This window comes from Phyllobates terribilis, unplaced genomic scaffold, assembly GCF_046119375.1.
Source record: "Phyllobates terribilis strain yellow unplaced genomic scaffold, ASM4611937v1 Scaffold_5__5_contigs__length_657084704, whole genome shotgun sequence".
In the NCBI taxonomy this organism is placed as follows: domain Eukaryota; kingdom Metazoa; phylum Chordata; class Amphibia; order Anura; family Dendrobatidae; genus Phyllobates; species Phyllobates terribilis.
Window position 1 is genome coordinate 579,355,508 of NW_027362765.1, and position 27,267 is coordinate 579,382,774.

Sequence of the window (27,267 nt, forward strand, 5' to 3'; positions counted from 1 at the left end):
ACATAGTCATTTCAATGTTTCTTGTAATCCCACTTGGCTTTACAATCTTAAAGGCTGCTATAAGTGTCATAATTGCATAGCATGTCCTTATATACAGATGGACACACATTTTAGGAGCAATATTACTAACAAATCCTATGAAATCAGACACTTTATCAACTGCTGTTCACAAGGAGTGGTCTATAAGGCCACTAGTGAATGCTGCCTGGAATACAAAGGGAAAACAATATGTGACTTTAGGCGCCAGATTGGTGAGCACTTGGGAGACATTGAGCACACTCGTGATACGCCTCTCGCCCAACATGCTAACAACCACCATGAGGGCAATGTGAAAGTGATCACATTCATGGACATTGACCGGATACCTAAACCTCAAAGGGGAGGAGATTGGGATAGATTGGTACTGCAGGCTGAGGCCAAATAGATCTTCTACCTGGACACTGTCACACCCAGGGGTCTCAATGAACAGCTTACATATAACTGTTTCATTTAGGAAATTACCATATATTCCCCCCATGCCTCTACTTATACTTGAGATATGGGACTAACAAATAATATCTCCACGATTCATTTTTAACATTCCATCCCACACAGCCAGTGGTAATCCTATTTCTCAAATTTCTTTCACACTTTGATTATTCCTAGGTATAGTAGAATGATATACTTTCCACATATGATCATATCAAATATGTGATTGGTCGTTGATCTATGCTACCATTGTATGTCTACATTGATTTACCCCATGATCGTTTGTTATAATCCTTGTCATAGGTTAAGTTATCTATACCACCTTATGGACACATTGCCTAGTTGGCATTTATATATTGCATTGTATTATACTTGTTCATGAAGATTCTGGGGGGTTATTCTACGTGATTTGTAGTAAATAATTAGCAGATAGCCATGGATTGATATGTGGGCGGCTCATTGAGGTGCTTCCTGATTGACAGACTGGCTTAATGGCAGCATCGTTTATGGTGTCATCATTCTGACACTCCAGGATATAGGGCCTGCCATCCAGTCTAGGTCTTATGCTGACATCCTTTTTCGGCCTGCAGCCAAAGGACTGGATGTGACCTGTGCATCTCGATATGCGTTCTAACCCGGATCTGTATGATGGTGAAAGCCAGCGCTTTAATTAACTGCCCAGCTCACCAATAGTTCTGGATGTGACGTCATTATAGTTACGCCCTGACATGTGACGCATGCGTTCCAGCGTGCGTTCCACATTGGTATCCGGGCCTGGTATGGAATCATGGGACCAGATATGACGTATGCATCCCAGATGAGCGCTCCAACTCAGGCAGGAATGACAGCGTCCTTGCCTACTTTGACCCCCGCCTCTAGGGGTGACATGTGTGCCTTTATTATGGGGTGCTGAACTGGATGCACATCGTTTGTCCACATGGCTTTATTCCTCAGTCATGAACCAAGATGGTGGTTTCTTAATCTACATTTACACCTGGGGCAATTTAGATTGGACCAAACACAACTTTGAGTCACCTGATTGTGATTTCCTTTGAATAACTCTGATATATATATATATCCCCTCTACTGACTCCTTTCAGCGCTCCCTTGTAGCATGTAGTGGCATACACATTGACTCCTAATATAGCAGAATAGCATAGTATCCAGCTTTGTCATGTACGTATGTCCCCTGATGATTCCTGTGAAGGATGAAACGCATTGGGATGCATGAGAGGCATATTGAGGGCAAGTGCAGGGTTTGTGTCTTGTAGTGGTAGCTGTGGACTGTCCTTGTCAGGGCAAGAGCCTTTGGGAACAGGGCAGAGCAGTATTCCCCTTTAGGGCTAAATAGGTGCAGAACCATATGCCTTCACTGATATGCTGCTGCGTTTCCTTATGGATGATGGCTCCCTCCACTGAGACAGCCCCAGGACTAACTACCATGGAGATTACTACAATGGTTGAGGACGTTCCGTTTTATATTTAATTTTTGTCTTATTCACCATTGGGGTGATTTATATGGAATGTATTGTCTTGCTTAACGGTAATGGGATGCACACCATATACCTACTCTGTCTAGTGACTGATATGTACATGGTTAGATACACTGAACATTGGGGTCACTAAACACACTCCTTGTTTTGTTTTTTTCCATATATAGATAGATGCATATTGATGTCTTTTCCATTGTTTATGGTTTGAAAATGGTTCATATGAGTATTCATTATTGGGAGAAGGAGTCAGCTCCATAGGCTAATTTGCTCTTCTCTTTGGAGCCTCACTCTCAGTCCTTTTTGGTACGACAGTGTCACTGTATTTTTGAGTATTATCATATACTTTTTGTCTTGGACATTGTTATACTTCTATATTGACCTTGATTAGGTACTACTTTGGTTTTACTAAGTGTTGTATATTCTTAAATCTAATTAATTAAAGGTTATGTTTTAAATTACCATTGCTTCCCTACATATAAATAACGGGTCTTGAGATATTTTGGGGTTATTTACCCTCTTGCTGCAACAGTGTCATTTTATAGACACAATTAAAGAAATTGCCGCTGGGGAATTGATCTGAGCTTGCAGAAATTGCACCAATGACCACATATAGTCATGGCCGAAAGTGTTGGAACTTGGCACCCTTGAAATTGTTCGAGAAAATGAAGTATTTCTTCCAGAAAATTATTGCAATTATACAGGTTTTGTTATACACATGTTTATTTCCTTTATGTATATTGGAACAACACAAAAAAACAGAGAAAAGGGCAAATTGGACATAATTTCAAATAAAAGCCCAAAAATTGGCCGGAAAAAATTATTGGCACCCTCAACTTAATATTTGGTTGCACACCCTTTGAAATAAATAAGTGCAATCAATCGCTTCCTATAACCATCAACAAGCTTTTTACACCTCTCATCTGGGATTTTGGATCACTCTTCTTTTGCAAACTGCTCAAGGTTTCTCATTTTTAAGGGTGTCTTTTCCCAACAGCAATTTTAAGATCACTTTGTAAGAGGTTTCCACAGTTTAGGTACATCAGAGACTCTGCAATCATGACATGGCATCAGCTATCTATTCCAACAAATTTTGGGCTCCAAAAGTTAAATAGTGCTCCTTCTTTTCCAAGCCCTGGGGTGGACCAAACAGTAGTTTTCACCCACAAATGGAGTATTAACATACTCAGAAGAAATTACACAACACAAGTTGGGGCTCATTTCTCCTGTTACCCTTGTGAAAATGAAATACTTAGTGCTAAAGCAATTTTTTTGAGGGAGTACTTTTAATCTTAATTTTTTCCTTCCACATTGCTTTCAAGACTTGTGTTAGCATTTTAGGTGCTTCACTTGATTTAATGTGTTTTGAGCACTTTTGTTTTTAAAATGGGGTCGTTTTGGGGTATTTTCTGTCATATAGGCCCCTAAACATCACTTCAATCGTGAAGTGGTCCCTTAAAAAAATAGTTTTTACAAAATTTGTAGGAAAAATGAGAAATTGCTGAAAAACTTTTAATCCTTCTAAGTTGCTAACAAAAAAATATGTTTAAAAAAATGATGCTGATGTAAAGTATACATGTGATAAATGTTAGTTATTAACTATTTTGTGTGATGTAACTATCTTGCTTAAGGTCATGAAAATTTAAAGTTTGAAAATAACAACATTTTCAAAATATTCACCAATATTTTGATATATTCACAAATAAAGTCAAAAAATAATGACCTAAATTTACCAGTAACATAAAATACAATGTGGTGCAAAAAAGCAATCTCAAAATCACTGGGATATGTTGAATTATTCCAGATTTATTACCATAAAAATTTACACTGGTCAGAATTAGAAAATTTGGCCTGGCCAGGGAGTTGAAAAGAGGCTTTGGGGCGAAGAGTTCTCAAGGGGTGGTCTGAAATACAACTTAATTTTTTATCCTAAATGTCTATCTATTTAATGCCATAATCTAATATACTAATATACTTTAATTAAAAATTCCCTATCCTTCCGTAACTATATTAGGTAACTGCTTTTATTTCTTTTTTTTTACAACTTCCTTTTTGATGATGCTTCTTTTGAGAATCCCAGCACATACTGGGATACTCAAAGGAAACTTTATCAGAGGGCAAAGGCTGCAGTAACTGCCACATCCCTGGCCCGCTGTCTGAAGTGAAGCATCATCAGTGATGCTCATTTCAGGAGCTGGGCTAGGTCCCTGCTCTGTCACTGTGTAATGTGCACAAAAATAGTGCGCTCTCTCAACGGCACAGATCAATAGTAACGAGTAACAATAGTAATGAACCGGTGCAAGAGATCACTGTTAGTGTGTGTTGTAACACTACGTCACCCTCGGGGGCAGAACTGGTCTCGTCAAGCCAGTATTCGTTGAGATAGGCTCTCCCTATTATTGATTCTGGTAAATCTTTCCATCTTTGTAATTCTCTCTACTGTTTTTTCTGAATAATCTCAATATATTTCAGATAATAAAGGGAGATTTATCTCTTTTCAATCATAAACCAAATACAGCTCATCATTTGCTAGTATTAGTCCTATCCTTTTTATCCCTTTTAACTCTCATGGTACCTCTTCAGCGGGATTTAAGAAAAAAAACTCACTTTTTTTTTTTATTTAAGTTGCACCCAAATTACTACAAACCCAAACACAAATCAGTATGGTGCTAGATAGATTTAAAATAAAGAGAATACCAAGTGTGAGAAAAATAATAAAGCTTAATTATTTCATAAATATATCTTAAAAAGTAAATTCTACAGAACTGTGCCTTAAAAAATGTAGTGAAAAGTAAAAAAAATGCAGGCAACAATAAGACCAAACTACTGAATGCTAAGTCGATGGAATCCATTTAGTCACAAACCAAAGAAACAATCTTATACCAAGTGCTCCAGATCAGACCAGTGGTCAACAATAGAGATGAGCGGTGTTCGACTAGAACTGTTCGCCAATCTCAAATTCAAGCTGTTTTGGCGGTGTTCGAGTTGTTCGACGAACCCGAACGATTTGCAAAAAATTCGGCTGTTCGAGGTTATGTTCGATAACTGTTCGCGCACCAAAAGCGTGTCCTGCATGTCTGGCGCTATTTAGAGCACAAATCATGCAGGGATTGTCTGCCACTCACTGTAATGCCACAGCCATGGTGGTTGTCGCATTACAGTGAATGCCCAAATCGATGGGAACAGTGCTCACAGTGAAACATGAAAAGCCGGCAATTCAGCAGCGGCATTCACCGGTACCCGACAATTTAGAACAGAAAGAATAGAGCTTCACACATAGATTAGATAGATAGAAACATGTCAGCCACATATATATGAAGTACAGTGACAGTGTTGCTTACTGTACTTGTCATTTAGTGTAAAGGATTTATCAAAAAAAATAATAGTGTTTTCATGCACCGTCTCTTTAAAAAAGCCGGCCGGCAATTCAGCAGCGGTACCCGACAATTTGGAATAGAAAGAATAGAGAATCACACATAGATTAGATAGATAGAAACATGTCAGTCACATATATATGAAGTACAGTGACAGTGTTGCTTACTGTACTTGTCATTTAGTGTAAAGGATTTATTAAAAAAAATATTAGTGTTTTCATGCAATGTCTCTTTAAAAAAGCCAGCCAGCATTTCAGCAGCGGTACCCGACAATTTAGAATAGAAGGAATAGAGCATCACACATAGATTAGATAGATAGAAACATGTCAGTCACATATATAAGAAGTACAGTGACAGTGTTGATTACTGTGCTTGTCATTTAGTGTAAAAATAAAGGATTTATTTAAAAAAAAATTGGCGTGGGGTTTCCCGTAATTTTAGTCTCTAGCGGAGTTTAAGCAGACGGCTGGGGCAGATGTTTGAAGCCTGGGAAGGGGGTAATACCCACGGAGCTTCCCAGGCTACTAATATCAGCCCCCAGCGGAATACCTAGCCTTTACTAGCTATTAAAATGGGGGACCCCCCAAAAAAATGACGTGGGGTCCCCCCTATTTTAATAGCTAGCAAAGGCTAGGCAGACAGCTGGGGGCTGATATTAATAGCTCAGAAAGGGTGCCATGAATATTGGCCCCCTCCCTGGCTAGAAACACCAGCCGTCAGCCGCCCCAGAAATGGCGCATCCATAGGATGCGCCAATTCTGGCACTTAGCCTCGCTCTTCCCACTGCCCTGTAGCGGTGGCAGTGGGGTAATAGGGCTGGGGTTGATGTCAGCTTATAATGCCAGCTGACATCAAGCCCAGGTTAGTAATGGAGAGGCATCTATAAGACACCCCCATTACTAACCCCATAGTCAAAGTTAAAAGAAAACACAAACACCCAGAATAAAGTCCTTTAATTGAAATAAAGACACAATCCTTTATTGTTCTAAATTAAACCATACTTACCATCACGCCCATTCCAGCTGAAGCCAACGATCTCCTGCAATAAAAGTAAAATAATAAAGCAACCTCATCCTTATCTTTCCATGGTTCCCACGACAGCTTCAGCTCTGCTACATTGAGATGACAGGCTGGACCGCAGCAGAACGCTGCCATCCAGCCTGTCATCCCGCAGACACTGAGAAGCGCAGGCATGCTTGCGCTCCTCAGTGTCTCGCTGTGACGGCATCCAGATGAGCCGAGGTCATGTCCAATGAACTCAGCTCACCTCATGCACGTCACTGACAGCGTGGGAAAATTCTCCTGCGCTCAGCGCTTCAGCGTGAGAATTTTCCCACGCTGTCAGTGACGTGCATGAGGTGAGCCGAGTTCATTGGACATGAATGAGCTCACCTCATGCACGTCACTGACAGCGTGGGAAAATTCTCACGCTGAAGCGCTGAGTGCAGGAGAATTTTCCCACGCTGTCAGTGACGTGCATGAGGTGAGCTCATTCATGTCCATTGAACTCAGCTGACCTCATGTACGTCACTGACAGCGTGGGAGAATTCTCACGCTGAAGCGCTGAGTGCAGGAGAATTCTTCCACGCTGTCAGTGACGTACATGAGGTGAGCTGAGTTCATTGGACATGACCTCGGCTCATCTGGATGCCGTCACAGCGAGACACTGAGGAGCGCAAGCATGCCTGTGCTTCTCAGTGTCTGCGGAATGACAGGCTGGATGGCAGCGTTCTGCTGCGGTCCAGCCTGTCATCTCGATGTAGCAGAGCTGAAGCTGTCTGGGAGCCATGGAAAGGTAAGGATGAGGTTGCTTTATTATTTTTCTTTTATTGCAGGAGATCGTTGGCTTCAGCTGGAATGGGTGTGATGGTAAGTATGGTTTAATTTAGAACAATAAAGAATTGTGTGTTTATTTCAATTAAAGGACTTTTTTCTGGGTGTTGTGTTTTTTTTAAATACTTTACTAGAAATTCATAGTGGTCATGTCTAATATTGGCGTGACCCCATGAATTTCGGGCTTAGGGCCAGCTGATAATGCCAAGCTGGCCCTAACCCCTTTATTACCCAGTGAGCCACCGCTCCAGGGCCCTGGATGAATTGGGTACAGCGCCAGAAGATGGCGCTTCTATGAACGCGCCATTTTCCGGGGTGGCTGCAGACTGCAATTTGCAGCTGGGGTGACCCAGAAAGCTTGGGTCTCCCTGCGCTGCAGATTCCAGCCCCCAGCTGCCTAGTTTTACCTGGCTGGACACAAAAATAGGGCGAAGCCCCACATTTTTTTTTTTTTAATTATTTCATGAAATTCATGAAATAATTAAGAAAAAAAGGGCTTCCCTATATTGTTGTGTCCGGCCAGGTACAAATAGGCAGCTGGTGGTTGGGGGGCAGCCCGTTCCTGCCTGCTGTACCTGGCTGGACACAAATATAGTGCGAAGCCCCACGTCAATTTTTTTTAAAATTATTTCATGAAACTAGATGGTGGCCCGATTCTAACGCATCGGGTATTCTAGAATATGTATGCGGCAGACCCGGCGCAATCAGCAGAGCGGTGTTTAAATTTGGCGCCAAAATCGCTGACTGGTCGCGGCCAGCAACCGCGATCAATCAGCAAAGCGGTGTTGAAATTTGGCGACTATATCACTGATTGGTCACGGCCGGCGGTCGCGACTAATCAGCAGAGCGGGGTTTAAATTTTGCGCCAATAATGCTGATAGGTTGTGGTCGCGACCAATCAGCAAAGCGGTGTTTAAATTTGGCGCCAATAATGGTGATTGGTCACGACCTCGACCATTCAGCAGAGCGGTGTTTAAATTTGGCGGCAACAATGTTGATTAGTCGCGGCCGGCGGTCACGACCAATCAGCAGAGCGGGGTTTAAATTTGGCGCCAATAATGCTGATTGGTCGCAATCGCCGGCCGCGACCTATCAGCAGAGCGGTGTTTAAATTTGGTGTCAAAATCGCTGATTGGTCGCGGAAGGCAACTGTGACCAATCAGCAGAGCGGGGTTTAAATTTGGCGCCAATGCTGCTGATTGGTCGCGGCCGGCAACCGTGACCAATCAGCCGAGCGGGGTTTAAATTTGGCGCCAATACTACTGATTGGTCGCGGACGGCGACCGCGATCAATCAGCAGAGCGGTGTTTAAATTTGGCGCCAATAATGCTGATTAGTCGTGGCCGGCATCCGCGACCAATTAGCAGAGCGGGGTTTAAATTTGGTGCCAATCTCGCTGATTGGTCGCGGCTGGAGTCCGCGACCAATCAGCAGAGCGTTGTTTAAATTTGGCGCCAATCTCACTGATTGGACGCGTCTGGCGTCCGCGACCAATCAGCAGAGCGTTGTTTAAATTTGCCGCCAAGCTCGCTGATTGGTTGCGGCCGCTATTTAAATGTGGCGCCCAAATCGGTGATTGGTCGCGGGCAGCGTCAGCGACCAATCAGCAGAGCGGTGTTTAACTTTAGCGCCAAGATCACTGATTGGTCGCGTGCGGAGAGCGCGACCAATCAGCTAATCGTATTGGTGAGGACCGGGGAGCGCCGCTGCCTGGTCGGATACTTCCGTTGCGAGAAGCCGGGAAATGAGCGACTGCTCGCAGCAGAAGTATCCCGACCCGCAGCGCCGCTCCCCGGTCCTCCCTTGACACCCTAGCCGCTGATGTCCCCACAGTATCCGCATGGTGTTACAAAGATCCGGACATTTGTGTTAAAAATCGCTGATTGGTCGCGGGCGCTGCCCGCGATCATTCACCGATTTGGGCGCCAAATTTAAATATCGGCCGCAACCAATCACCAATCTTGGCTCCACATTTAAACACCGCTGTGCTGATTGGTCGCCGACGCTGGGCGCCACATTTAAATAGCGTCCGCGACCAATCAGTACAGCGGTGTTTAAATGTGGAGCCAAGATGGGTGATTGGTCACGGAGGATATTTAAATTTGGCGCCCAAATCGGTGATTGGTCGCGGCTGATATTTAAATTTGGCGCCCAAATCGGTGATTGGTCGCGGGCAGCGCCAGCGACCAATCAGCGATTTTTAACACAAATGTCCGGACCTTTGTAACACCATGCGGATACTGTGGGGACATCAGCGGCTAGGGTGTGAAGGGAGGACCGGGGAGCGGCGCTGTGGGTCGGGATACTTCTGCTCCGAGCGCCCGCTCATGTCCCGGGTTCTCGCAGCGGAAGTATCCGCACAGGCAGCGCCGCTGACATCCATGCGGCTAGGGTGTGAAGGGAGGACCGGGGAGCGGCGCTGACATCCAATTGGTCGCGGTCGCTATTAAAATGTGCGGTACAAATTGGTGATTGGTCGCCGTCTTGACCGCGACCAATCACTGATCTTGCCGCCAAAGTTAAACACTACTGTGCTGATTGGTCGCGGACGCTGCCCGCGACCAATCACAGATTTGTGCGCCAAATTTAAATATCGGCCGCGACCAATGACCGATCTTGGATCCACATTTAAACAACGCTGTGCTGATTGGTCGCGGCCGATATTTAAATGTGGCGCCCAAATCGGTGATTGGTCACGGTCTTGGCGCGCGACCAATCACTGATCTTGCCGCCAAAGTTAAACACTACCGTGCTGATTGGTCGCGGACGCTGCCCACGACCAATCACCGATTTGTGCGCCAAATTTAAATATCAGCCTCATGCACGTCACTGACAGCGTGGGAAAATTCTCCTGCACTCAGCACTTCAGCGTGAGAATTCTCCCACGCTGTCAGTGACGTGCATGAGGTGAGCTGAGTTCATTGTCGGCTCATCTTTATGCCGTCACAGAGAGACACTGAGGAGCGGAAGCATTCCTGCGCTTCTCAGTGTCTGCGGGATGACAGGCTGGATGGCAGCGTTCTGCTGCGGTCCAGCCTGTCATCTCAATGTAGCAGAGCTGAAGCTGTCCTGGGAACCATGGAAAGGTAAGGATGAGGTTGCTTTATTATTTTTCTTTTATTGCAGGAGATCGTTGGCTTCAGCTGGAATGGGCGTGATGGTAAGTATGGTTTAATTTAGAACAATAAGGAATTGTGTGTTTATTTCAATTAAAGGACTTTATTCTGGGTGTTTGTGTTTTTTTTTGTAACTTTGACTATGGGGTTAGTAATCGGGGTGTCTTATAGACGCCTCTCCATTACTAACCTGGGCTTGATGTCAGCTGGTATTATAAGCTGACATCAACCCCAGTCCTATTACCCCACTGTCACCGCTACAGGGCAGTGGGAAGAGCGAGGCTAAGTGCCAGAATTGGCGCATCCTATGGATGCGCCATTTCTGGGGCGGCTGACGGCTGGTGTTTCTAGCCAGGGAGGGGGCCAATATTCATGGCACCCTTCCTGGGCTATTAATATCAGCCCCCAGCTGTCTGCCTAGCCTTTGCTAGCTATTAAAATAGGGGGGACCCCACGTCATTTTTTTTGGGGGTCCCCCATTTTAATAGCTAGTAAAGGCTAGGTATTCAGCTGGGGGCTGAAATTAGTAGCCTGGGAAGCTCCATGAGTATTACCCCCTTCCCAGGCTTCAAACATCTGCCCCAGCCGTCTGCTTAACCTCCGCTAGACACTAAAGTTACGGGGAACCCCACGATAATTTTTTTTTTAATAAATCCTTTATTTTAACACTAAATGACAAGTACAGTAATCAACACTATCACTGTACTTCATATATATGTGACTGACATGTTTCTATCTATCTAATCTATGTGTGATGCTCTATCTTTCTGTTCTAAATTGTCGGGTACAGATGCTGAATTGCCGGCCGGCTTTTTTAAAGAGACGGTGCATGAAAACACTATTATTTTTTTAAATAAATCCTTTACACTAAATGACAAGTACAGTAAGCAACACTATCACTGTACTTCATATATATGTGACTGACATGTTTCTATCTATCTAATCTATGTGTGATGCTCTATTCCTTCTTGTCTAAATTGTCGGGTACTGGTGTATGCCGCTGCTGAATTGCCGGCCGGCTTTTTTAAAGAGAGCGTCTTCTGAGCAGTTTGTCAGCTTTTGGACACCTTTGAAGGTGTTTTCTATGTGTTTCTATGTGTTTTTGTTTGCCTGCCATTGGTTTTAACGGTGTTCGACGGTGTTCTAAGGTGTTCGACGAACAGTTCGACGAACAGTTCCTCGAACATCCCGGTGTTCGACGAACCGAACCGAACCCGAACACTACGGGGGTGGCTCCACACAAGTCAACAACAAAAAATGTTCAGTCTCACCCAACGATGAAGGTGGAATATTAGAAGTCCATGTGGAATATGAATGACAAGTATGCAGGATTTATACCAACTGCCTATTTGTACCCTGAATTGCTGCCAGTGCCCCTAATAATCCCACAAAAATAAATACCATCTTAACAAGGGAAATCCACAGCTGATTATGGTTCTAGCTCACTCAAGAATGTCTCTATAGAACCTCCTGCTTTTGAATTTGCTATAGAATAGTCCCTTTAGGTGGACCAGAAGCATGTCTAAATTCAAAGAACAATGTAAATTTTTAAAATCAGTTTTTTTCCTTTACTGTCTAATATTCAACATACTATTTAAAAATAGACTGCATTAATTTGCATTTGTAAAAGTTCAGTAGAAGGTACTCAAGTTGCTGTCACCCCCTGCCAGGTATAACTGACAATACGCTGATTACATCAATTTTTTTTTTAAATTGAACATTATTTACAAGGATCTTCTAATATGATGTAGCAGTCTTGTAAATTTGCAGAATGTCAATTGAAAAAAGGACTTTGGCACTTGACACAGCTTTTTCAGTCCTATCATGACATAAGTTGCATCTAGGTTTCCACCATCATCTGAAACCTGCCTCTGTCTGTTTTGCTGGCATTACACACTTCTCAGTCAGTCCTTCCCTGGTCTCTGTCTCCTACTAGATTATAGCCCCATATTACTGGCCTTTGTTTACAAGCCAGACCAGCTTATTTCTTTGATGATGCTGCTGCTCACCAGCTCTATAGAGTAGTCACAGTCCTGTGACTAAGATCACTCTCTCTGGGCTGGAGGTTTATCAGTCCACTTCAAGTAAGTTTGGGTTCACACATAAGAATTTGTCACACTCGCTGGTGGCGCATGTGGTTCGTGAACCCACTGTGCCATTGGGCCAGGCTTGCATAGGAGGGGCATAGCTAAGTGACTACCTGGTGTATTCACTGGAGCTCCAGATGGTGGAGTCAGGCTTGAGCTGCAGGTAGTTACCAGGTATCACTCCTAGGCAGTCTCTGGTACCGCAGCTGCTGATCCCAGGGGCTAGGTTCACTGGATAGGGACACGGGAGTGGAGTGACAGACAGGAAGTATTCCAAGACTGACGGACAGTGTGGACAACGTAGACTTCGGAGATAGGTTTTTGTTCAGAAACGCAGATCTCGGAAAACTGTTCAGGTACCAGAGTAGCTCCATGGTATCATATAAACTACACAGGACTACAGGGACAGTACAGGATAGGGAAATAACTATATTAATTAAAGTGCGCTGCGTCCAATCCACAGCGTTTCCTGACCGTGTGCACATACCATTATAATTGAATAGATAGATATATAGAACAGATATGTAGAATCTCCATATAAAAAGTGGACATGTGGCTTTGGCGCCATTTTGTCAGTGTAACAGCGTAGTGAGGCTGCTGCTGCAAGTAGTTAATTAGTTAGGCGGTTTATTGTCAGCTAATTTAGATAAATAGAATCCTGTGTCAAATCAACCTTCCAGCATCTAAATCCTTTGTGCTAATTTTGTGGTCCCACCATCAGTCCATTTTTCAGCATCTAAATCCTTTGTGCTAATTGTGTCGTCCAGCCAGCAGTCCACATTTCAACATCTAATTTTTTTTGCTAGTTGTGTGGTCTAGACGCCAGTCCACATTTCAGCATCTAAAATATTTGTGCTAATTGTGCGGTCTAGCCAGCAGTCTACATTTCAATATCTAAATTGTTTTTTTTGCTAATTGTGTGGTCCAGACACCAGTCCACATTTCAACATCTAATTTTTTTTGCTGATTGTGGTGTCCAGTCCCCAGTCCAGATTTCAGGATCTAAATCTTATGTGCTAATTGTGTACTCCAGCTACACTATACCAGTGAATAAATACTGATTGTTAATTTAGTGACATGTGACTGATAGGTCTGGGCCTAAGGTTCTCCTGGATCTCTCTGCATTTGACACTGTGGATCACTAGCTCCTCATCACTATGCTCTGCTCTATCAGGGTCAAGGACATCGTTCTCTCCTGATTCTCCTCCTACCTCTCTGACCGCTCCTTCACTGTATTTTTTACTTGCTCCTACTCATCTCTTTGTCCCCTGACTATTGGGTTCCACAGGGCTCAGTCCTAGGCCCCCTCCTCTTCTCTCTATACACAGCCCCATATTGGACAAACAATCTGTAGATTTGAGTTCCAGTATCATCTCTATGCTGACGACACCCAATTATACTTCTTCCCCTGACATCACCCCCACCCTAATACAAAATACCAAGGATTGTTTGTCTATGGTCTCTAACATCATGTCCTCCCTCTATCTTAAATGGAATCTCTCCAAAACTGAACCATGTCTCTACCTGACATTTTAAATTACCTTGGAGGGTTTAACCATAACTCTCAAGTAGCACGCCAGCTGCCTTGGGGTCATATTCAACACTAAACTTTCCTTCATTCCCTATATCTGATCACTCAACGGCTCTTGTCACCTGCATCTTAAAACATCTCCAAAATCCGACCTTTTCTCACTATTGAAACTGCTAAAATTCTTACTGTCGCTCTTATTCACTCTCATCTGGACTACTGCCACTCTCTTCTGATCGGTCTTCCTCTTACCTAACTTTCTCCTCTCCAATCCATCCTGAATGCAGCAGCTAGGATTGTATTTCTGTCCAGCTGCTTCATCGATGCCTCCATCTTGTGCCCATCATTACACTGGTTATCAATTTGCTACAGGGTTCAATATAAATACATCGCTCTCACCCACAAAGCCCTCCACAGTTCTGCACCACCTTATATGTCCTCCCTCATCTCTGTCTACTGCCCATACACATGCCCTCCATTCTACAAATGACTTAAGACTAATATTCTCTACAATCCGAACCTTGCATCTCTGTTTCCAAGACTTTTCTCATGCTGTGCCAGTTCTCTGGAATGCATTACCCAAGATGATCCAACTTATACTTAGCCCCCACATCTTCAATCGTGATTTAAAAACCCATCTCTTTAAAAAAGCTTACCACCTCAACTCACAAACCTAACTTTCCCCATTTCCATGCTTTTAAATATTATTCAGAATCTGCTCTGTTCTATTCATCTATCTCCACACTGTCCATACACATGATAAGGGCACTTGATACTTGGTAATTGCACTTAAACATACTGCCTGATGACCGGATCATGCAGATTTATATAAAAATCCCTATTTATTATAATTGCTAGACCTGAAATAACAAGCACTTTTCACCTATTGTGTCCCCCTATTTCCTTGTAGACTGTAAGCTTACGAGCAGGGCCCTCGCTCCTAATGTAACTAATGAAACTGTCTTACCTTGTACTGAATTTATTGTCTATATATGTAAATATATTTTGCTTAATTGTAAAGTGCTGCGGAATATGTTGGTGTTATATAAATAAAAGTTACTATTATTATTAGGGTTGTGAAACAGCTGGTTAAAAGAAGGGAAGGGTATATCCAACATGAGTGGGAAAAAGCAAGGTTGTGGTGGAAGAGGGAATAGGCTTGGTGTTCGAGGTATACATCAGGTATGTGGTAATGTTACTGAAAGCTCTACTGAACAAACACCAGCTCGTTCTATCCAAAGACAACTGACAACCTCTGTTACTGGACAAGCTTCTCCACTCCCTTTCCTTGACAACCGCACAGCGGTACGTCTTGTAGATAAGGGCCAGAAAGAGCATGTGCTCCAATGGATAGCAAATGTTGCATCAAGTGGCCTTTCCTACTTTTTGCCCACCTTAACATCACACACAGTACAGTCCTCAGAGGTGGAACCCCAATTACCTTTGTTTCCCCCGCGTCACAACTCTCCAACTGCCCAACTCACTGTGGGAAAGGACAGATGGGCAAGTCTGCAGAGCTGTTCACACATTCTATTCAATGGGAATCAGAGGTCTACTCGAAAGATTCACAGATTCAAGAGGAGGAAAGCATCTGCATCGATGGACAACATTTTTTTCAGTTGGATCAGGGGCCGGACAAAGTAGGGTCCGAGCAGAATCCTGACCTCCTCACATGAAGTAAACCCTCGGGGGTGGAGGTGATCCTGATGAGACTCAGATACTGAGTTGCATGAGGACTGCATTGTGCTGTCAGGACAGGAAGAGGAGCAGGGTGACTCTTAGGGCGAGGAGTGAGGGAACAGAGAGGATGGCGAAGAGGTTGTAGATCCCACTTGGTGTGAACCCAGTAGCTCAGCAGAGGAGGTGGAGGAGGAAGATGAGGAGGTAACGTTGCAGCTTCTTGCACAGATACGGAGTGATGCAACCATGACAAGCACTGCATCCTCAGCCACAACTCTGGCTATGGCCAACAGCGGTTGCGGATCTGCAGTTGGCAGGGGCCGCAAGGGTTGCCTAGCCTGTGCCTTTTTTGAGACTGCAGAAAATGATCCAACTCACTTTATCTGCCGACTTTGTAAAAACGACTCAGTAGAGTCAAAAATTCCAATAATTTTACTACTACATGCATGAACCGGCACATGGGCGATCAACATACATTAGTATGGGAATCTCACAGCGCTAAATTGCGACTTAGCAGACCTCGCCAACCACTGGCTGCCCTATCAATCGCATCTGTTGCTTCATCCTTCTTTGTCACCGTGGCAAGTGTTCTCACACAGGTCTCTGGCCACAGAACCTCCACTTGTTTACCAGCAACAGTTGGGGTGAGTGAGAGTCTGTTAGCTGTTACCGAAGGGGATATGCCTGCTGTTTTTGACTGATCTCAGACACCAAGCCCACCACATCTTTCTCAATCCACCATAACATCTCCACCTGCATCTCACTCACAGTCCAGCAGTTTCTCGTGTTCACCCTACTCCAGCCTCTCTCAGCACAGCAGCCAGCCCTTAGTCCTGCAGAAGTGGTCACATGAAAGGTTGTTTTCTCCTACATATGCCGAAGATAAGAGCTTGAACTTCACCATCTCCATTCTGTTGGCCACATAAATGCTGCCTTTCCACCTGGTGAATACAGGCAGTTTTCCAAAAGTTGATGGCCGACGCAGTCCCCCAGTACCAGTTGACTAATCTCCATTAGTTTTCTAAGAAAGCTGTGCCAGCGCTACACCAGCATGTTGCAGACAACATCACCCGTTCCTTGAAAAAATCTATGTCTGCCAGGGTACATTTCACCACTGACACCAGGACAAGCAAGCATAGCCAGGGGTGTTACATCTCACTGACTGGGCATAGAGTGATTCTGGTGGCTGTGGGGGCAGGCGGGAAGGGGCTGCTTCACAAGTATTGGAATCCCCAACTTTGCTGTGCAAATCTCTGTATCTAACACTTCCTCCGCTGCTTATACCTTCTCCACCTCCTCTAGGGCCTTCATTTGCGCCCTCAACTTCTCCCTTAATGAGACAGAGTGCAGAGAGAATCTCCCCACCTCCATACTGCGCAGCCAGGGCTCACCGCAGTCAGGCAGTGTTAAAGAAAATATGCTTTGGAGATCGCAATCAAACAGCTCAAGAGTTGTGGACAGCTATCCAGGCCGAGTTTGAGAAATGGTTGTCTCCACTGATCCTGGAGCCAGGGAAGGCCGTGTGCGATAACGGTGCGAACATGGTGGCGGCCCTATGTCATGACAACCTCACACGTGCCTTGCATGGCTCATGTCCTCAGCCTGGGGGTACAGCAATTTCTCCACCACTATCCTGGCCTGGATGCGCTGCTGCAGGTCGCTGTTTGCTCACTTCCACCATTTGCACCCTGCGGATCATCGACTTGCATCAATCCAGAGGTCTTTCGACCTACCGGTTAACCAGTTGATATGTGATGTGCAGACACGGATTTATTCCACACTGCACATGTTTCAGCGACGAGCCCCAGTGCAGTATTTCATTTTAAATAGCCTGGACCAATGCAGTATGGATGTGGCACAAATCACGCTTGTGGAGTGGGCACAGATTAATGACCTCTGCATCCTTCTGCACAGTTTCGAAATGACTACTAAGATGGTTAGCACTGATGATGCCGTCATCAGTATCGCTATTCCGGTCATCTACATGCTTGAGCACACTTTGAATAGTCTGCAAGAGGAGGTCAAGGAGGAAGAGGTGATGGACACGCAACAGTCAGGGGATGAAGAGGATAATGATGGCCTTTCTGTTGTCCGTAGTTAGCGGGAGGGGACAGAGGTAGCAAGCTTCAGCATTACCCAGCCACCAACACATTATGGACTTGGATCTCATTGAAGTGCCCCACACGAGTGCCTTCTTGCTGCACCATCTGGAACATGATGCCCGTATTGTTAGGATTCAAAATAGAGCTTCTTACTGGGTTGCATCTCTGTTAGATCCATGGTACAAGAGTAAATTTTACCAGATTTTTATCCCCCTGAAAAGAGACGCGTGCATGCTGGAGTATCAAAACATGCTTGTAGACAATCTTAAGAGTATTTTTCCTCAAGACAGCAGTGAGGCACACAGTGTGCATCGCAGTTCTAGACTTCCAACCCATGGAACGTCGAGTCGTCAACGCAAAAACATTAGCAGCAGTATACGTGGCAGAAGCAATTTCTGTCAGTCGTTTCACACATTTTTTAGACCAGGCCATGCATCAGCACAACAGAGTACAAGTCTGACACATAGTAATCGACTGGAGAGGATAGTGCAGGAGTATCTCAAGCTCAATATCAATGCCATCCGGGGTGGTTTGGACCCTTTTGCATTTTGGTCTTCAAAAATGGAAGAGTGACCCGAGCTTGCCTGTCATGCCTTTTAGATGCCCGGCAACCAGTGTTCTCTCAGAACGTGTCTTCAGTGCTACTGGTGGTGTCCTGAAGAATAAGCACATTTGGCTGTTCCCTGAAAGTGCAGATCGCCTAACTTTTATCAAGATGAACAAGTCATGGCTCTCCAAGGACTTTTTCTCCCCAATCGCAGACTGTGAAGACTTGGTGATGGTGTAGTTTTTAGTCTGCTGCATTGATCTCGCCTTATTGCAGTCTGTGACACATTTGTTGCAGCATCTGTGCCTGATGTTACCAACAATTTTTTGAAAACATTTGGTGGATTGCCTGTAGTATAAGGGATGTAAGAGCCCCATTATATTATTTGTACTCTGGGGAATTTGACGCCACTTTAGTGGTGCCTGCCCCTAATTTTTGGAAATTTTTGGACTACAACTTGGGTCTCCTTCATTTGTATTACCTGTAGCTTTAGGGCTCCCAGATTGGCAGGCCTACACTTACTTTCAGTCAATTACCTGTGTTACTATCCTTAAATTTTTCTAACAATAGTAGTCTACGAAGCTGATATTTGTGCCACATGAGTGTGGCTAAGCAGAAAAGCAGTTTGAGCTACTGTATGTAGTATCAAGGCTCCCATCACAGCAGGCCTACACCAATCCCTCACCCACCTCATCTTACTTTGAACTTAAATTCAAAGCTGTAAATGCTGGCCCAGACCCAGATACCTCATGCACGGCCCATTGTTGACTGCTGCTGTGCCATTATAAAATTTCTACTGTGGGTCAATTGATCAGTCAACTACCTGTATTAACCCCTTCTTGACATTTGTAGTATGTATACGTCATCGTTGGGAGGGACTTCCCGACCAGTGCAGTATATATACGTCATGGCAATCATCCTCGCACAGCTGACACCCGGGACTCAGTGCCGGGAGCAGTGCAATCCCAGCGATCGCAGCATTTAGTGTGCTGGCAGAGGGAACAAAGCCGCGGGACCCGGCCAATGCCATGGTGACCCGTTATCATCATGATGACATCTGGGTCACCAGAGCTTGCAAAGTTGCTAGATCATGCACAGTGCATGATCTAACATGTTTGCCTGTTAGTGCAGCACTGACAGTTTATGCAGCATAGGAATGCTGCTGCATCTCTATGCCTTATAAGTGATCAGGCTGAAAAAAGTGAAAGTCTCATAGTAGGGCAAAGTGAAAAATTAAGAAAAAGTGAAAAAAAAATTGTAAAAATATTTTTTTTAAAAAATCACAAAATAATAATAATAATAATAAAAAAATATATACATTGTACATATAAATAAATATTTTTATGAAAAAAAACAACCAAAAAAGTAAATATTTGGTATCACCGCATCTAGAACAACCTGACCTATAAGACTCTCTCACTAAAACCCCCAAAAACAATTCCTGAATTGCTGGTTTTTGTTCATTCAACATTCCCAAAAATCAGAATAGAAAGAGATCAAAAAATGTCACATGCCCGAAATTGGTACCAATACAAACGACAAATCATCCCACAATAAACATGCCCTCACTTGACTGTCGGCTGAAATCTGGAAAAATGTAGCTCTCAAAATATGGCGATGCAAAAACTAGTTTTTGCAATAAAAGCGTCTTTTAGTGTGTGACAGATGCCAATCATAAAAACCCCATATAATACTGGTCTCGCTGTAATCGCACCGACCTGAAGAATAGTCATCTAATAACTTATGCCGCACGAGAAACTACGTAAAAATAAATAAAATCCATTCTTGAACTGCTGTTGATTTTCTCATTCTGCCTCCCAAAAATTGCGGTAAGGCTTAGCTCACATTTATCCTGCGCTCTACGCTGTACGCTTTCACCAGGGTTTCCATGTAAATTTCTGAATTATGTGATTCAGACGGAACCTGTGGTGGAAGATTCCCTATAATGAGGCAGATGGAGGCACTGTGGATGTTGTCTGGCCTGTGATTTGGCGGTGTTCTTCTTTTTAGGCGTGTATAAAAGTGCCAATGGCCACAGTTTTGTGCACTTCTGAAAAGGACAACACTGAACAGAGGCCAAACAGACAGTAACTGTTGACTCATTATAGTGAATTAATCCCTCAGGGGTTTCATATGAATCACGTCATTAGAAGATTTAGATGGAAACCCAGATATACCTGTAAGTGCTCAGCATGGAGTGCAGGATAAATGTGATCCAAAATGTTATGTAAAATGTGCCCAATAAAAGCTTCAAATCAATCCACAAAAAAAGCAAGTCCAAACTCAGATCTGTCATCTGTCATTGGAAATATAGGGGCTTTCGCGTTACTGATATCACAAAGGCTCTGGAAAAGCACCATAAAAAGATATTCAGCAAATTCTACAATCCCAAATCCAAATTCCACCCTCCCATCTTAGCCTCAGTGTGCCTAAACCACATGTAGCGTCCACATGTTTGGCATTTCTGTAGCAATGAGAGTCCGTCTTATTTACAGAGTTCATGTTTTCAGAAGCATGAGCTAAGCACAATGTACTGTTCACTACAACATACTGGTCACTACAACAGCAGTTTGTCATTTTCACTCAGCAACGTCCACTGCTGCTTGTTTCTAGAAAACACCCATGGAGTCTAAATCATCACTACACCTCTATATAAATTCCCAAAGGGGTATAATTTCCAAAATGGAGTCACTTAAGGGGGGATTCTGCTATTCTAGCGCTTTGGAGCTCTGTATATGGAGTCCGCATACTATTCTTGAAAAATCTGCGCTCCCGGAGGCAAATAGCGCTCCGTCCCTCCCGAGTCTCGCTGAGTGGCTTAGCAGTACTGTACAGCCACATATGGGGTATTTCTACAATAAGCAGAAATTGTGGGACAAATTTTGGTGGCATTTTTACCCATTTCCCAGTGTAAAAAAATTAAAATCTGAAGCTAAAACAAAATTTTGATAGTAAAAATGTAATTATTTTTTTCTTCACTGGTATCAAATTCTGTGACTGACCTGTGGTGTCAATATGATCACTGCACACCTAGATTAACTCATTTATAGGTGTAGTTTGTAAACTGGGGTCTCTTATGGGGGGTCTGCTCTTCTGGCACCTCTGGGGCTCTGCCAATATGATATGACACCCTCAAACCACTCCAGCAAAATCTGAACTCGAATATGGTGCTTTTTCACTTCTGATCTTTGCACTGTGCATCAAAAGTAGTTTTCAACCACATGTGGGGTTAAAATTTGGGGCTAAAAATATTTTTGTGGGAAAAATTTATTTTTTTCATTTTTACAGATCCATGTTTTAAAATTCTGTGAAGCACCTGTGGGTTCAAGTTGCTCACCACACAGCTTAATATATTCTTTTAGAGGTCTAGTTTCCAAAATGGGGTCATTTATGGGGCTTATCCAGTCTTTTGGCACATCAGGGGCTCTCCAAATGCGATATGACACCCACAGACCATTCCATCAAAGTCTGCATTCCAAAATGTCACTCCTTCCTCTCTGAGCCCTGCCATACACCCAAACACTAGTTTTCTCCCACACATGGGGTATCTACGTTCACAGGAGAAATTGCGCAACACATTTTGCGGTCCATTTTCTTCTTTTACCCTTTGAAAATGTAAAAAATGGGGTTAAAAATCATTTTTGTGGGAAAAAAGGGATTTTTTTTATTTTCATGGCTCTACGTTATAAACTTCTGTGAAGCACTTGGCAGGTCAAGGTGCTCAGCACACATCTAGATAAGTTCCTTCAGGGTCTAGTTTCCAAAATGATGCGATGTGTGGGGGTTTCCACTGTTTAGGCACATTAGGGGCTCTCCACATACAACATGTCGTCCGCTAATTATTAGAGCAAATTTTGCATTCAAAAAGTTAAATGGCGCTCCTTGCCTTCCGAGACATGCCATGCACCCAAATAGTGTTTTTTCCCCAGATATGTTGTATCGACAAGCTCAGGAGACATTACACAACAAATTTTGTTACCTTTGCAAAAATAAAAAATTAAATTTAATTTTTTGTGAAAAAAAGTTAAATGTTCATTGTTTTCTTCCACAGTCCAAAAATTCCTGTGAAGCACCGGAAGGAATGTGGTTTTGAGCACCTTGAGGGGTGTCACCTGTGGGTATTTTCTGTGATAAAGGCCTATCAAAGTACCTTCAAATGTGATGTGGTCCCTTAAAAAAATTGGTTTTGTGAATTTGGTTTGAAAAATGAGAAATCGCTGATCAACTTTTAACCCTTATAACTTCCTAATGAAAAATAAATATTGGCTTCAAAACTGTGCTGATATAAAGTAGACATTTTGGAAATGTTATTTATTAACTAGTTTATGTGACATATCTCTCTGATTTAAAGGCATAAAAATTTAAAGTTTGAAAACTGTAAAATTTTCAAAATTTTTGCTAAATTTCAGATTTTTTCACAAATAAATGACAGTCATATCAAATAAATTTTACCACCATCATGAAGTACAATGTGTCATGTAAAAACGTTCACAGAATCACAGGGATCCGTAAAATGACAATGGTTAGAAATGTGAAATTTGGCCCGGTAATGAAGGTGAAAACAGGCTCGAGTGTGAAGGGGTTAATATTAATGATGAGCAAGCATGCTTGCAACTGCTCGGTGCTCACCCGAGCATCTCACTGCTCGAGATGCTCAGCGGTTGCCAGGAAAGCTATTTAAAACTGTGGTTTGTCCGTCACACGGATCACAAATAATTGCGCTGAAAATATTGCCATTTCTGGCCTCCATTAAAATTTTGTTTCAGTGTGTCAGTGAAGTTATTGACACCAGTTTGCTGTTAAAAATAGTTACCTACAGGCCAGCTATATAAAACTGTGGTTTGTCCGTCACACGGATCACATATAAGTTCACTCCAAATTCAGCCATTTGTAGTGAGTATGGAAGATATTGTCCTCCATTTAAAATGGGCAAGGTACGTGTTCCCCGTACTGGACGTGATGGTGATGGTGCATGCAGAGGCTGAGGCCTCGGGCAAGCTGAAATTGTGCCACAACAAACATCCACATCTTCTCGCAAGACCTTCCTGTCCCAATTAATAGGGGACCGCAGAACACCACTATTGAACACAGAGCAGAGTGAAAAGGTTATTGGTTGGAAATCAGATAATGCTTCCAGTCACTTAGCCACCACCACCACCACCACCCTGTCTTCCACATGGTCAAGTCCCAGTAGCCGTGAGTCTGGACTGCATACTCCTCAACTTGATCCTCCTTCCTCCCACCATGCCGAGTGACTAGAGACAACTGATCCCACACTTGGACATTTTGAAGAGCTGTTCACTTTTCCATTTATAGATTCGAGCCTCTCGCCGGGTCCACTTGAAGTGGGGCAAGAGGAGATTGCATGTAGTGATGCCCAAATATTTGAGCAGCCACGGTCATACGAAAGCGACGGTAGGAAAGTGTCACAACAGGTGAACAATGATGTGACACAATTGACAGAAAGTCCGGAGGAGGACAAGGATGCGGAAGTGGAAGACAAGGTGGTAGATGATATAGTAACTGACCCAACCTGGCAGAAGAACATGCAGAGCGAGGACAGCAGCACACAGAGGGAGGGAGGCAAGCACGTCCGTGTCCCAGCGCAGCGTTCAATTGTCCATACCCCAGTCCTTGGAACGCAAGTGCAAATACGCAGCCAATGCCCCACAGGCCACACTACTAAATTCCCACATTTCACGACTGCTTGCACTCGAAATATTGTCTTTTAGGCTCATGGAGATGGAAGCTTTCCGCAACCTGATGGTAGGGCCATCCCTTGGTACTCGATCTTCAGCCGCCACTATTTCTCCCGGTGTGCCGTCCCCGCATTACACAAGCACGTGTCCAACAACATTAGCCGTGCCCTCAAAAATGCAGATACAGGGAAAGTCCACCTAACCATGGACACGTGGACAAGTGCTTGTGGGCAGGGATCGTACATCTCGCTGACGGCACACTGGGTTAACACTAGGACTACTGGACTCGTGACCCCGCCTAGAACTACTGAAAGGAGTCATTTTGACTCCTTGCTTGTTTTCGTTTATTTTTAGAGTTTCATTTGTGGTTATTTATTAATAATTATATTTTTTGTAATGTATTATTATTGTGAGATCCAACAGTAATGCTTTTGATTGTTTTTTTTCTGCTTTTCTTATTTTTCTACAGAAAATAACAATAATTATAATAGACGTTTTTCAAACATTTTTTTTTATTCAAGTACACACATATAAACAACAACTGAAGAACAAAAAGCAGAGAAAATGTATGTGGAGGAGCATAAAAATGAAAATATGGCACAGAATTCACCTTCTAAACATTTGGTGTTTCGCATTTTAGGCATTGCCTTTGATTTATGGCAGTACATTGCCCACACAAAGACTTACCACAAGTCTTACAATTTCCGACAGATCTATTTTTCTTGCACTTTTTTTTGATCTGGCAAAATTTTGTTTGAACCATCACTTCTGAGCATGTAGCAACTTGGGACGTGGAACCCTTTTCCCTATCTGTGACATAAGGACCACTCAACTCTCTCACAAGCGTTTGCAAAAATGCCTTGCGTGACATTTTTTGGTGGGTAATCTCCTTGAATATTATCCATGCATTTATACCCGCAAAGTCTAAGGCATTTTCAAATGCATGAACAGGCCATCTCCTTGTGCATGTTCGTGTGGTATATTTTCGTGCCATCTGATCCACTACATCTACTCCATATTTTGTTTCATTGTAAAACTTTACCGTTTCTGGAGTTTTTTTAGCGGAATCAGACGCAACAGCAACATCTGGATGGACGGAACTCAAAATGACAACATTTTTGTTGGGCTTTCCTTGATATACTGTAAGTGTAAAATTGGCTTCATTTCTAAACACTTTAGTGTTGTACAATTCCTCTTTCATGGATTTTATTTCTTTAGGCACTTCTCGCCTTATCTTGTTCAGTGTTCCCACGATGGTTGTTCCTTTGCTTTTTAGCTGTTTAGCTAATTTTACTGAAGTAAAATAATTATCGGTTGTAACATTGCGACCTTTTTTCAAAAACGGGTCCAATAACTTCATTACCACATGGTCAGCTAAACGGTCCTCAGCACGGCGTGTGTCATCTTTGCCTAGATAAGGGAAGCCATTTGCCAGATATTTTCTCCTCTTATCAACAGCTAGCCAATATTTGTGGCCATATTTATCTGGTTTGGAAGGCATGTACTGCGTGAATGGACACCTAGTTTTGCTTGGGAAAAGTTGCTCATCCACCGTTATGTATGGGCCAGGTTTGTAACACGCAATACAATTTTCAATAAACCTGTCCCACACAGTAGAAAATAGAGCAAACTTGTCCGTTTGCAGTCTCTCCGATCGAGTAGATTTCTCATCAAATCTGAGAAACCTTATAATTTCAACAAAGCGGTCCCTAGACATTGTCGCTTTGCAAAACGGTATTACCCAGTCATTACACCAAATACTGCTAATCGAGTGACGGTTCGTGCCAGATATTCCACGAGCATAGAATATCGCAATGAATGCATCTAGCTCCTCATCAGATAGAGTAAACTGTAAATTATTGTTCCTGCATGCTTCTGCAAGCGTACAGTTCTTTATATGTGTCAATATATATGAATCAAAAAATAAACGCCATGCGCTCAAAGGACTATCGATAATGATATTTCTTCTGGCGTATCCTGTAGGGCCAGGTGCTTCTCGAAGAATATTTTGGCTGTCACGCCTACCAGGCAAGTGTTCTCCAATTTCAACAGGTTTCCATTGAATACCATCCGCTGAAACTAGTATTCCTTCAGATTCGCCTTCTCTGGTGTTTGTTGTTGCATTACCTTCGCCGCCATCGTTATCTGTTGTTCTTTCATTTCTGCGACGTTTTGCTGATTTTTTCTGTCCACGACCAGGAGGATGGTCACGAGGCAACATAACTGCATGAGCCCGATCCCCAGTTGATGTGCTTGGAATATCTGTAAAAAAGTTGATGAATATTTAGAATTTTTGTTTTGTAAGGGTCCGTGCACACTGGCTGGATTAGCGGCGGAATATCCGACCGGATATTCTCACCACAATCCGGCCCGTACCTGCCCGCTCAGGTACAGAGCGGAGTTTCATACCTGAAGCTCCGCTCCGAACCCCGGGCTGGAGCCGCTGTCTGGGACGGAGCCGTGCTCGCGCGTAAGCAAGCGCTGCTCTTTCCCTGACAGCGGCTCCAGCCCGGGGTTCGGAGCGGAGCTTCAGGCATGAGCGGGCAGGTACGGCCTGTATTGCGGCAAGAATATCCAGATGGCTATTCAGCTAGAATTCTGCTAGTGTGCACAGGCCCTAACTCAGTGTGTGGAAGAACAAATAAATACACATAACTACTTACCTTCTGGATTTGTTCCTTCTGAGTCTTCAGATTCACTTGATATGTTCTGAGGAATGAAATCTTCATCACTGTCAGAATCAAATACATGTTCCTGCAATTCGGATTCCGATTCATCCTCCGGTATGGATTGCAAAGTATCCAGAATATCCTGAGGCTTTATCAAACGTCTTCTCTCCATATTCCTCACAAATTCCATAATTCTATATAGTTCCCTGCTGAAAAATAGAAATGAAATGAAAACTAAAAGAAATAATAACTGTTCTGCCACCTTCAAAAGTAGGTGGGCTGAATCAGTTGACAGACAGCTAAACTATTTCATAACAATTCATACCTGTATGAGTCTTCAGAGCTCGTATGTCTGCGTCTGTTCTCTTTGTCTCTTCAGCTGAACTGAAAGTAAAGTTACTATCCAGAATACTGTCTCCTGCTAGGACCTTAGAAAAACACCACCCTTCATTAGCATAAGATAAGAGCCTAGAGTAAACAAGCTATTTTGTTCAGCATTACACAGTAATACAAGCAGGTAAAACACAAGGAAAATGTGAAAAGTTGACATGTAAATTGAACTACATCTATATGAACATCAGGGTAAATAAGACAGAGTGAAAAAATTATGCACAAAACTTTATAGCAACATTTAGTGACAAAAGGACCTCAAAATATAGTAGGGAGTCAAAATG

The 27,267-nt window shown here is 43.3% G+C and overlaps 1 protein-coding gene across 1 annotated transcript; it reads right to left on the reverse strand.

Annotated features, from left to right (window-relative positions):
* Positions 1-613: 613 nt before the first annotated feature.
* Positions 614-27,023, reverse strand: LOC141271667 (uncharacterized). Its single transcript, XM_073681707.1, has 4 exons — positions 26,919-27,023; positions 26,588-26,802; positions 25,556-26,186; positions 614-641 (listed from the first exon to the last, which is right to left on the reverse strand). The coding sequence occupies exons 2-4, from the start codon at positions 26,781-26,783 to the stop codon at positions 614-616; spliced, it is 855 nt and encodes a 284-aa protein (XP_073537808.1). The 5' UTR covers positions 26,784-26,802; positions 26,919-27,023.
* Positions 27,024-27,267: the final 244 nt, after the last annotated feature.